At 36.1% G+C, this 12,481-nt stretch overlaps 1 protein-coding gene across 6 annotated transcripts in view; it reads right to left on the reverse strand.

Moving 5' to 3' along the window:
• Positions 1-12,454, reverse strand: part of LOC129926760 (probable phosphorylase b kinase regulatory subunit beta) — a 48,581-nt gene extending 36,127 nt beyond the window's left edge. For 2 of the 6 annotated variants that reach the window (XR_008778489.1, XR_008778488.1), the window contains exons 1-4: positions 12,047-12,311; positions 7,425-7,577; positions 4,927-5,071; positions 3,975-4,136 (exon numbers count right to left, since the gene is read on the reverse strand). Coding sequence is in view for 1 of the 6 variants with exons in the window: in XM_056032624.1 (XP_055888599.1) it covers positions 3,975-4,136; positions 4,386-4,436; positions 4,927-5,071; positions 7,425-7,461 (395 nt within the window). In the remaining 5 variants the exon portion in view is untranslated. Of the gene's footprint in view, positions 1-3,974; positions 4,137-4,385; positions 4,437-4,926; positions 5,072-7,424; positions 7,578-11,445; positions 11,650-12,046; positions 12,313-12,379 lie in introns of those variants that run through there. The other 4 variants (XM_056032624.1, XR_008778487.1, XR_008778485.1 and 1 more) reach the window with 4 other exon arrangements.
• Positions 12,455-12,481: the final 27 nt, after the last annotated feature.

Below are 12,481 nucleotides of genomic sequence, written 5' to 3' on the forward strand. Positions count from 1 at the left end.
AGGAATAAGAAGAGTTTTGCAAGCTTTGGAGGGTTGTTTTTGCATCGGTTAGCAAGACAATATGACTGTGAGGGGAACTTGGATGATTTGCTAGCATGGTAGCTGCTAGTGCTAGTGCTTCCCTTTCTGCTCTGTGACTGTCAGAGAGCTCTCCAGTTGCAATGGATTTTTCTAGTTTTCCTCCATCTGGCCATTCGATAAGTATTCCAGCTCCTCCATTTGTGGTGGCTTTATGGGATGAGCCATCTGTGTAAACTCTGATCCACTGATTGCTAGGGTAATTGGTATGTAGAAAACAGTTCACTATTTCCTTGAGCTCTGTTGGTCTGTAATCAGATTTTCTTTTTATATTTTCAATATGGTCCCTTATAGTAGGAAGAGGGCTTTCGTCCCAGGGTAGAGATTCGTTATAGTGTATCGAGGATTCCAGAGTTATTTTTTCAAGTTGGTGTTTCTTTTTTAGGTTTAGAGATTCCTGTAAGAAATTGGTCCTTTTGAGACGGTTTTTTGTGCCAGTTTTGTGGATTTTTGTTCTGAGTGGGTGCCTTTCCAAGGTTTCCAATTTAGTGAATTGGGAAAGGATTTTTATCTCTTCTTTCATCCAGAGAGATCAGGGCAGCGGTTTCCTCCATAGCTCTTATGGGTGTTGTTTTGATTGCTCCTGTCATAATCCTTAAACCAATATTTTGAACCTTGTCTATTTTTCTTAGGTTGGTTTGGGCTGCTGAGCCCCATGCTGAGGCACCATATTCTAGTACAGGTCTTACATAACTGGTATAGGTCTTTTTCAGGATGTTGTGATTAGCTCCCCAATCTGTGCCAGCTATTTTTTTCAAGAGGGATAGTCTCTGGATACCTTTACTCTGTGTTTTATCTATTTGGTTTTTCCAGGTTAGTCTCAGGTCATAGGTGACTCCAAGATATGTATGGCTGTCATTTTTTTCTAAAGCTTCCTTATCTAATGTTAATATTATTGTTTGTTGTTTTGTTGACAGTGAGAATATGGTATATGTTGTCTTTTTTGTGTTAATGGACATGCCCCAGTCTTTGGACCAATTATTGAGTATATCGAGAGCATCCTGTAATCGAAATTTCGATGTTCCTACATATTCTTCTGTGCTAATTAAGGCAAGGTCATCTGCATACATGCTGCTTTTAACTTTTCTTGGTAGGTTTTAATTTAGATCGTTTATGAATATTAGGAACAGTGTTGGGGATAGGACTCCTCCTTGGGGGACGCCATTTTTTATACCCACTGTGTGGCTTCTTTGTCCTTGCATGCAAACTAAGGCTTTTCTATTATTTAGATATTCCTTTATCCAGTTGTACATTCTGTGGGATATGTGATGCTGGATTAACTTGAGCAAGAGACCTTGTTCCCAGACTTTGTCAAATGCTTTTTCTAAGTCAACCCACACAATTGTTGTTGGTTTCTTTTCTTGAAAGCCGTCTTCTATTTCTTGTGTGATGAAGGCAATTTGATCTTCTGTTGATCTGCCTTTTCTAAAGCCAGCCTGGGCTTCAGTGAGTAGGTTATTTGACTCAAGGATCCATGTCAGCCTTCTATTTATCACTCTTTCCATCAGTTTGCAAGTACAGCTAGTGAGGCTGATGTGACAGTAGCTATCCAGTTTATTTCTTGGTTTGCCGTGCTTTAGTATAGGGATCATAATGGCTTATTTCCAGCTGTTTGGAATTCTGCCAGATTTCCAGCTAGCATTGAATATTTGTAGCAGTTTTCTTTTGGCTTGAGGACCCAAGTGAAGAAGCATGTCATTAGATATTTTGTCTGGGCCCGGGGCTTGTTTTGGTTTGAGGACTTTTAGGGATTCATCTAGTTCCTTCATTTTAAGATTAGTGGTCATTCCCAAGGAGTAAGCTGGATTGTTTTCTTTAATTTTATCTTGTATTTCTGAGTTTACATCTTTATTTCTACTTTCATTAATTTGTATTTGTCCTATGCTTTGGAAAAACTTAATGAATTCATTTGCTGCTTCTTGGCCTTTCAGGGGTTTGTTGTCCTTTTCTATTACTATAGGAGTTGTTCTGTTTTCTTCCTGGTTGAGACATTAGGCTATACGCCAGAGTTTGTGGCCGTCTCTATCTACGTTTAGTTGTTCTGTTTTTTCATGCCAACTTTTCCTCATGGCGGAAAGGTAATTTTTCCTGAAAACTGCGTTAGCTGCTTTTAGATTTATGTTATTTTCTATACAAGGGTTATTTTCTACTGTGTTTCTGGCTTCAATAGTGGCATTGTGGAGTTGTTGAAGGTGATCAGACCAGTTGGGGATATAATCTTTTCTTGCTCCTCTAGGAATTGATTCCTTAGCTGCTAGGAGGATTGCTTTGGAGAAAGCTGAGAATGACTTATTAACCTGATTTGATTTGCAGTTTATTGAAGTTGTGTATAGGTCTGTGAGCTTTGAGAATAGGTGCCAGTTGGCTTTTTTGTAGTTCCATCTGGGGATGGTGGAGTTTTCTGATATTTTGAAGGAGGTATCGATACTGATCAATATGGGTCTGTGGTCACTGGTGGATAGCTGGTCTGCAACTTCTCTGGTGCACTTTTTGGATAAGTTGTCAGTTGCAAAGGCTAGATCTGGAGTGGTTGATGTTAGCCAGGCTCTTGAGAAAAAGGTTGGTTTATCCTCAGGTTTATTAAGCAAGATAAGTCTGTTCTCTGCTTGCCATTCTTCAATTTCTTCTCCCCTGGCATTTAGGTCTGGGTATCCCCAGCTCTGAGAGTGACTATTCATATCTCCTAAGATTAGACAGTCTTCTTGGTCAGGTATTTGTATGTGGTCAATCTCTATTTCCTTGTCTGGTGGGAAGTAGCAGTTAAATAGATTAATATTTCCATCTGGGAGAATTAGCTTAGTTCCCATTATTTCTGATTCTGAGGAGTTGGGCATAGTTATGTCTGTGGTAGGGATGTCATTTTTAATGAGGGTTAGGATTCCTCCTTTGGGTCTGATTTCTCTATCTTGTCTGATGCAGGTGTAGCCTCTAATGGAGAAACGAAGATTACTGTTCAAATGAGTTTCTTGGATGCAAGCTACATCAATTTCTTTCTCATGCAGAAATATTTTTAGAGCTTCTTTTTTCTTTTGGATGCCCTCTGCGTTCCATTGTAAGATTTTTAGACTTTTGGTCTTGGAGTGTTGGCCAGTAGTTTTTACTTTCTTGTCCCTGCTCCTGGCTCCACAGGCAGAGACAGAAGAACCACCAGCTCGCTTGTGTGGGCTCCTTCAAGGCGGAGAGCTGGGCCCTCTACCTGCGCGGCGGGATTCCACAGGCAGGACACCACATCTATTAGAATGGTTACTGAACTCCAACATAGATGAGGTTAGTGTCAATGTGTTATGCGCCAGGAGGCCCATTGACTCCGACTTCAGCCTGCTTTTCTTTCTGGGTGTGCTCCCATAGCCTTTGATCATCCAAGATCATCTGCAAGGCAGTTTTCTCTCCTAGATGAACTCCTATCCCCAGCTAACAAGTTTCATCTACCCGGGTTTAGAGTTAAAGCACCCTATACTCGCTTTTTGCAATCATTTCCCTGGATTTCTGAGATGTTTTTAGTAAATATTCTAACCACTGGAATACTTCATCTCATCCTCCATGACTGCAAACCAGTTGGTCCATGGCTGTTTATTTGCTATTCACAGCTAACCCTTATATCTAAGGGTCTTTCCCCTATCTGCAACCTGGGGACGCGCTTGGTAGAAGGTGGTAACTCCCCCAAGAGCCAACTATTGATTTGTAGAGAAATTTTATACCACCAATAAATATTTTTTTAGAGCTGCACATGTCTTGGATTTCCAAACTAAGAAAGCATATTGTTAAGTAATTTACGTGCAGACCCTGGGACCCAGGAGTAATCCAAACCTAGTTATTTTATGCACTGACCAAAACAATATGATTTTAATATTGATATGCAATGATATTCTATGCTTGGTTGTAAACAAACTACTCACTTTATCTGCCTGTCATATCCAACATTGCACATGGAAAAGTGTTTGAGATGAACCATAGTCGCTCTAAGACTGAAGGAGGCCAACTTGAATATCCAACATTGCAACATACCTATCATCAGCTTGGCCCAACTAATGATACTGCCCTGGTCATCATCAATCTTTCTGGATAGAAATAATCAAGTAATTAATTATGTGCATACAAAGATACTAATTTTCAATTAGTCATCAAAACTGTACTAATTTTCAAGTCAACATGCACCAATTAAATATTAATTATGACCAAAAAATGGACCCTAACCTTTAAAATAAATCTTTGTAACACAATCTTAAGGTTTAATTTTTTCCAAGTTATTTTGTTAGCTGAAATATTTATTATCATAAACAACTAAACACTCCTGGCATCTGACTTACAGTGAGACATTGACTAACAAAGGATTGCTATCTATTCTGATGAAAATCTGACTGAAATGAAATTATGTTTCATAGTTTAATAAAGAAACTTATTTCTGGGTAGATTTTTGTTTGGTGTTTGAGAACCAATTTATTTGTAACCATTGCAGTATCTTTACTTGGAAGACACTTTGACCAAAAGTAGATACCAGAGGATAATAACTAACTAAAACCAGTTTAGAATTAGGAATTATACACACTTCAAGTCAAAAAAGAAATATACAACCCTGATATTGGAAAAAAAAGAAACATAATTATAAACTGTTTTAACCCTATACCACATGTATCCCAAATGCTTCAATACCTATTAATTTTTTTGACACATAAATCTTTCCTTATGAAACGCTAACAAATGGAGTTAATGCCACTTGAGGTTTTCAATTTAGAAATCTCTATCCCTACTAGTGCTAGGTGAGTTTCTATTAATATAAAAGTGGCAGACTTTGAAAAAAAAAAGGCAGCAGCTAAAAATACCAAACATGAAATGATAAAGCTGAAATACTTATAAACTTGAGCCAGTGACCAAACAGCAACTGCACAGTAAATAGAATCCTGAACATGAGCTATTCTATTTGTATTCTTGTCAGATCCAATAGAAGGAAAAAGACCATTGATAGGACTCTGGTTTCGCAAGATTTGATGTTTTGCTGGTGATACAATAAGATTCAAATTAGGAACATTTGTAATCAATACATACATTTTTGAGATAAAATATATTAAATCATCAAATACTGAATTACAAAATAAATTAACAAAAAGAGTTAAAAAATGATGGGTGAAATGTTACCATGATTGTCCAGAGTTTCATACCCTGCCATCCTAAAGGAGATTTGGGGTAGGATGTAATAATATTGAAGGAATGCCCAAATGTTGTTTTTTTTTAATTGAAAATCATTTTTTATTCTGCTTGAACTATAATATATCATGGGCATTTTTTAATTGTCTTGAGCTTTGCTAATACCAGCAAGTGTTCATTTTGATTTCTTTATTACAGTAGCTTTCTTGTATACACAACTTTTGATGTTTTATTAGTTTTTCCTTTCCACTTTGATGTTTGTGCTCTGGACTGTTGATCTGGTTGTTGACTGAATCAATCATGTCGACTGTATTAGTGATATTGATAACTACTAAATTTAATATTGTCTGTGGCATTTTACGTCTCGAGAGACGATCTTTTCCCTTTGCAACTTCTTGTGTGACTAAAGAGGCCAATCCTTGATACACAGCTGCGATCGCAGGTTGGGCATATATAATCACCAGGCGCCATTGCATTTTCACCCTTCTTTCTGCTTCTGTTGTGTATGACATCTGCAATCTGTGACCCTTTCTTTATGCTCTCTCTCCATGTGGATCTGTCCAGTGCCACCTCTTCCCAGTGTCGATTTTGAAGTGGGCGACCAGCGGCTCTCCTGCCTTCTATTAGATCGCCATACAGGATGTCCTGTGGAAGTCGACCTACTGGCATTCTACGAACGTGGCCAAGCCAGCCAAGGCGTCTGCTGCTGATAACAGAGCGGATGTCCTGGCATCCTGCTCTATGTAGCACTTCCTCATTGGTTATCTTATCTTGCCACCTTATTTTAAAGATCCGCCTTAGGCATCGGAGGTGGAAGACATTCAGCTTTTTTTCCTGTCATGAGTAGGTTGACCATGTTTCACTTCCGTACAGCAAGGTGCTCAACACACAGGTCCGGTAGACTAGGGCTTTAGTACTGCTAGTCAGCAATATGTTGTCCCAGACTCTTTTCTGCAACCGTGACATGGTGGCCATTGCCTTGGCTATCCTGTTGTTTATGTCTTTATCCAGTAGAGTGTTGTTGGATATGATGGAGCCAAGGTAACAAAAGTGATCAACAATTTCTAGTGGTTGGCCATTAATGCTTACTTGAGGTGCAGTGTTTGTGTTTTGGACAAGTATCTTAGTCTTGCTTTGACTGATGTTTAAGCCGAACTTCTGGCAAGCAGCAGATAGTTTGTCAACCATGGACTGTAGCTGAATATCAGAATCAGCCACAATAGCTGCATCATCCTGCATCAACAGGAGTTCCCTGACGAGTAGCTTCCTAACCTTGGTTTTTGCCCGCAGCCTTGATACATTAGTTTTCCAGAGGATCTTGTATGGAGAAACACACCTTCGTTTATGTCGCTGTACGCATAATGCAGTAGACAGGAGAAGAATATGCCAAACAGAGTAGGTGCGAGCACACATCCCTGCTTGACACCACTGCAAACCTCAAAAGGTGCTGATTGGGCTCCATTGAATTTGACAGTACATTTAGTTTCCTCGTGAAAACACTCAATTAACTTCAGTAGTTTGGGAGGGCAACCTATTTTCCTCAGGAGTTTGAAAAGGCCACTTCTGCTGACCATGTCAAAAGCTTTAGTCAAATCAACAAAAACAATGTAAAGGGGTCTGTCTCTCTCTCTGAATTTCTCCTGCAGTAGTCGTAGAGAAGATATCATGTCTATAGTGGATCTACCGCTCCTGAATCCACACTGAGACTCTGGGTAGACTCTAGAAGCTATCACCTGCAGCCTGGATAGTGCCACTCTAGCAAAGATTTTGCCCACTATACTGAGGAGAAAGATACCCCTATAGTTGTTGCAGTCACTCCGATCCCCTTTGTTCTTGTATATTGTGACTATAGTTGCGTCACGCATGTCCTGTGGGACATGACCTGTTTCCCAACAGCGGCAGATTTAATATTAGAGGAATAGAAAAGTACCAGACATAACGTATTGGCTATGGGTTAGTAGCACTTTTTCATAGCAAAATTTTAGGGGCACAGACAGAAAGACAAGTTAAAAAGTGATTTAGCTAAGAAAAAAAAGTCAAGTTTATAACATATGTATATTTAAAAAAATGCTATTTTCTCATTGGGCTAGAGCAAACTTTTATTACTAGATTACAGTGATGTTTTGTTAGTGAGTTATGGAGATGTTTTTTTTAATGATTAACGCAACGTTATTGTATGGAGGTTTTGTAAATAAAGAACTTACAGAGCATATAAAAACCATTAAGTTTTATGTTCAGCATATGAGGTTCTTTTTCTTTTGTTACTAAATCTCCAATTCATGCATCTGGACATTGTGTCTTCATTTTGTTCCTTTGTTTACTATAAACAACTGTCAATGAATGACTGGTTCAACAATCTGTAGAAAAGAATAAGTCTAATGAAAGGAAATGGCATTTCAATATTCAAGATCATGTCTTGAAACCCTGAAATGTGACTATTAGTTAAAGTAAATACAAATGATATCCATCTTATTCATGGTTGTGTAAACAGTAAAATAATAGAATATTAAAAAAAAGAGCTGCATTTATCTTTTTCTCTATTTTTTTAATGAATTTTCTAAACACATGAATGTTGGTAAGGTTCACCGTTTAATCCCCTACAGTTAAAACAAGATAATTAATTCTAAAACTTATTAAAAAACATTTTATCAAAAACAAAATTTCTAAGGAAAAAAAAGTAAATGTTGCCAAATTAAATAATTGATATCTCCATCTCAGTGGTGCTTAAAGTCACAATGTCTATACAAACATAAGAATTCATTATTTTTACAAACTTCACATGTTGCAACTTAAACATCCAGACAACAAAAGAAAATGAAATATATGATATACGCTATCAAGTGTAATAAAGTCCACTGTTCATCTTGACCGAGTTATTTAGTGTTTTTATATAAAAGCTGAACCCAGGGACAATTAAACTTGATGAGAAACCAATGTAGTTTCTAAAGAACTAGATTTAATAGAAAGCTGTAACATATATTTGTGAGCTCATTTTTCCTAAACTAAATGTTGTGCTCAGAGGACAAAGATTTTCATCTGTTAATGATGTCATCATCATGTTTGTAAATAATATTTTTTTAAGCAGAAAGATGATTAATTTTACACTATAAAGTTAACAGTATTCATAAAATTGAACAAAAACAAAATAATTATTAATGAATGAAAGTATTTGTTTAAATCATGTATGCTTTAACATGATTGGGACTCAATGTTGTTAATACTTGTTATATTTGAGTTACATTCCTTTGTAATTGTTAGTTATGTGTCCTTTGTTGCGCACAAGCAGTATGATGTATGAATTAAATGTCTATGTCCCCACCCTTTGTGACAACTGTCAGAATATTTAATCCAATAACTATTTATTGAGTTGAAATATGAGAAAATGAGAATTTCAAAGTGTAAGTAATGCATAGTAAAGAGAAAGTAAAGTTCCTCTTTCAGACCATAGGCATAGGGTAGATGATGTTAAGATCATCTGTTTCTTTGGCCAATGGTTAACAAGCAGGGTGTCATGTGGCCAGCACAACAACAAACCGCCTTTACTTTCCCCAACTAAAGTCAGATGCCCATTAGAGTAGGGGCACCCTAAAAATCATGAAGCTCAAAATACCAGTTTTAACAGAGATTCAAACCCAGGACCTCAGGTTTGGAAGCCATGCGCTTAACCACTCAGTCACCACACCCCCCTAAGTAATGCATATTGATATGAAATAATTTAAAGTTGAACAATTATCTCAAGTGTTTGATTACAAAATTAGACAAAAATTAAAATCTGCTTTTCAAACTATTCAAAACAAATGCAGTCTGGTAGGTGGGGAACAGAAAGTGGTAGCTACTTCATTTTACCACTATTTGTAGATCTACACACTATAATCTATGTATCTTATCTTTTGGTAAGAATCTCAACTGCATTTTTAATTGCACATCAAAATTAATCAAATTATGTCTGTAGACATCTAGAGCATTTTTCACCACCTACCACGGTAATTTATTAGCCCCATCACGAACCATGCAAGGATAAATATCTACATCATGCATGGCAGCATGTGTCATGATGATAGATCTATGATTGTAGGTCTACTATCAAATTTAACGAGTAACAACATGATCTGCTATGGCTATATTTAGGCTATATTTTAGATCAATTGAGATTTGAGATGCCAAAACATGGTAATGACCTGGTTTATTATTGATTATTGTGTTATCTTGAACTTCGCCGAGTGCAAAAGAAACGAAGCTGCATCGCATCAGTCGAGAGAAAGAAGAAGAAAGCTAATGTAGGACAGATGCATATGTGGTGGGTTTGGCACAGAAGACAACTAAATTCTAATGATGAAAGGAACTCGTAGGACGATTCCTAACTGTTTATTATACATTTAAGACCTGCCAAAGGCAAACATAAAACATAATAACAATAATGAGCATTAACTAAAAATAATTAATAAGCAGTAAATGGTTAGACCAAGTTGTAGACACAACATCAAAGTCTAAATACTAAATCTTAACAAAAAACGAAAAGAAAATCATATAGTGTAAACCAACCATCTCGTCTTATACAAACACAAGAGAGATTATATGGAACACCCGAAACATTACAAAAAAAAAAAGACATTAACAATTAAATAGAACAACTGGTTCATAAAAGCCAGTATCTACACACTGGTTGGACTAGATGGACATTTAACTCTTTGACTGCTGTGTTTTTTTTTTCATAAAAATGCTACTTTTTAAAAAAAAATAAGAAAATGTTCCAAACATGGCTAAAACAAAAATTTATTGTTTAAGTACCAATAATGCTATAGTAACATATTTGGTATCAAAGTAAAGGTAAATGAATGGAGAATGTGAAAATGTAAACATCTTTCTATTTAAATATAAGATACAAATTATAATCTAAATAATATGACACTCAGAAAAAAAAATGGATGCCAACTTTAGAACTTTTGAGACCTAAATTTAGATTTTGTTCTTTGTATTACTGTTGAAACAGCATATTTAGACTATTTACAGCATTTTCAAAAAGAAATCTGATAAAACAGTCAATAAAAGATGATGAATCATTGATTATATTATTATTTTTACCTGTTTTTTTTAGTCTGAAAAAAAGTGAAAATTATTGCGCTTTTCATTACTACCAATAACAATAGATACCAGTACTAAATCTATCAACCAAATGCACTCAAATATTATGTACATTTGAATCAATGGGATATAGATCTAGATTTGTCTTCTTTTTATTTGCCTAGAACATCTTTTATTCTAATACTAGACCAGTGCAAGACATAGGCTAGCGAGAGATCAAAGCCTAAATCTCTAACTAGATGAAGGACAATAAAAATCCTAATTCATTTTACCTAAGATATAGACATCTAATAGATCATTATTACTGTTCCTTTGTGATAAATTATGGATTTAGAATAGTTTTATACTTTACTTTTATTTAGTAGTAAACCTTTTGGAGTGCAACTTGAACCAGTATTGTGATGGTGATGATTTTTACCAAAAAGCAATACTAAAAAAAATTGCTAGAAAATATACCAAGAAAAGGCCTAGCATGGTGGATGAATATTGGATTTAGATCTGCCATTTCTGTTGTTTTCATTTATCTTAGGCTTAGTTCTATAGGAATCTACAAAGGTGTAAAGATAAAAGCATAGATCTAGTCAACCTTGATCTACATTCAGGACCTAGCCCTATAGTCTAAGGCTAAGGCCTAAGCAAGGCAATACTAGATCTAAGTCTAAATGCTAATAATGTCCAAGTCTGCTTCATCCTATGCTAAATCTTGATCAAGATCTTCATTATTACAATTCATAGAAGTATAAATAAAACAATAAAGCTTCTTCAGTAGTAAACATTGTGGGTGTGTCTTGGACAAGCATAGCCATGATGTTGTAGATTTTTACAGATAAAGAATACTAAAAAAAAAAAAAAGAAAATGGGGAAAAAATGCCCACAGTGGATGATTATTTGATGTAGATCTACCATTTCCTTTCTTTTTATTTACCATAAGCTTAGATTGGCTTAGATCTAGAGATATATCTAGATTGACTAGATCTAGAGTCCAAGTCTATAGATAAAAGTATCATAAAAGCTTAGATCTAGTCAATCTCGATCTACAGACTACACCTGACCTACTGACAATAATAGATTTAGATCTAGTATCTAGATCTAAATACTAATAATATAGATATAAAAATATAAATACGCTAAATTTAGACCTACCTGGATCTAATCTATATATCTAGATCAAATTCTTCATTATTACTATTTATTTGTGATAAATTTTAGAATAATTATAAAGTTTCTTCGGTAGTCAACATTGTGGGTGTGTCTTGGAATAGCGTAGTCATGGCGACGTTTTTTTACATTGTAAAAAAAGTAATAAATAAATGTCTAAATAAAGCCGAAAGCTTCTCATTTCTATGTAAACAAAGGATGAAGAACTCTTTTATAAAGTAAAAATAGATCTAGTTCCACTGTTGTTAGTTAAAAATTTTAATTTAAAAATGCAACAAAACAAAGGTAGGGTAAGAACGTCTATTATGGGATAGACGTTCCGTGCGTTTAGGGCGGACAGACCGTCTATGGGATAGACGCTCCGCACTCATTGAGTTAACATTCTATATGGGATCTAATTCGTATGGTATACTTAAGTCTAAAGGTCCCCTAACCCTAACAAATGGAAACATTTACATGCTGGTTTTCTAAAAATAACGATAGTCCAACAACATGGACGAAATCTGGGGGTAGCGATATTGATCATATTCTATGTAGACTACTAAATAAAATTACAATATAACATAAAAAAGTAAAATGTAATTACCTGCAGCCATACATAAACACATGGTGTAGAACCAGACACAAACAGGGAGTGGAGACGACGTAGGTCCAGTAACATACGGGAGATGCCGGTCGAATCAACAGTGACCATGTTGGTCTGCCTTGTCATGCGCGGACACAAGGTGCCATTTAGGGGGAAGGGTCACGTGGATATCGGGGTGGCCGGTGTTTCCTGATAAGATATCCACTCCACTACACATATATAGATCTATACATGCACGAACTGTGTCAAACTCTGTCACTCCAGAATATAAGGCTTAATCAGTCACACAAAATTCTGCCCCATCTCAAAACGAAATCAAAGCCAGTGACTCACCTGTCCTCCCGACTCATTGTCTTCCGAGACATGAGGAGCCATATTTAGATTCTAGATCTAGAATCTAATTATAACTTAAAATGCACGTGATTTGTTGGAGAC

The sequence above is a fragment of the Biomphalaria glabrata genome, chromosome 6 (genome assembly GCF_947242115.1).
Source record: "Biomphalaria glabrata chromosome 6, xgBioGlab47.1, whole genome shotgun sequence".
Lineage (NCBI taxonomy): Eukaryota > Metazoa > Mollusca > Gastropoda > Planorbidae > Biomphalaria > Biomphalaria glabrata.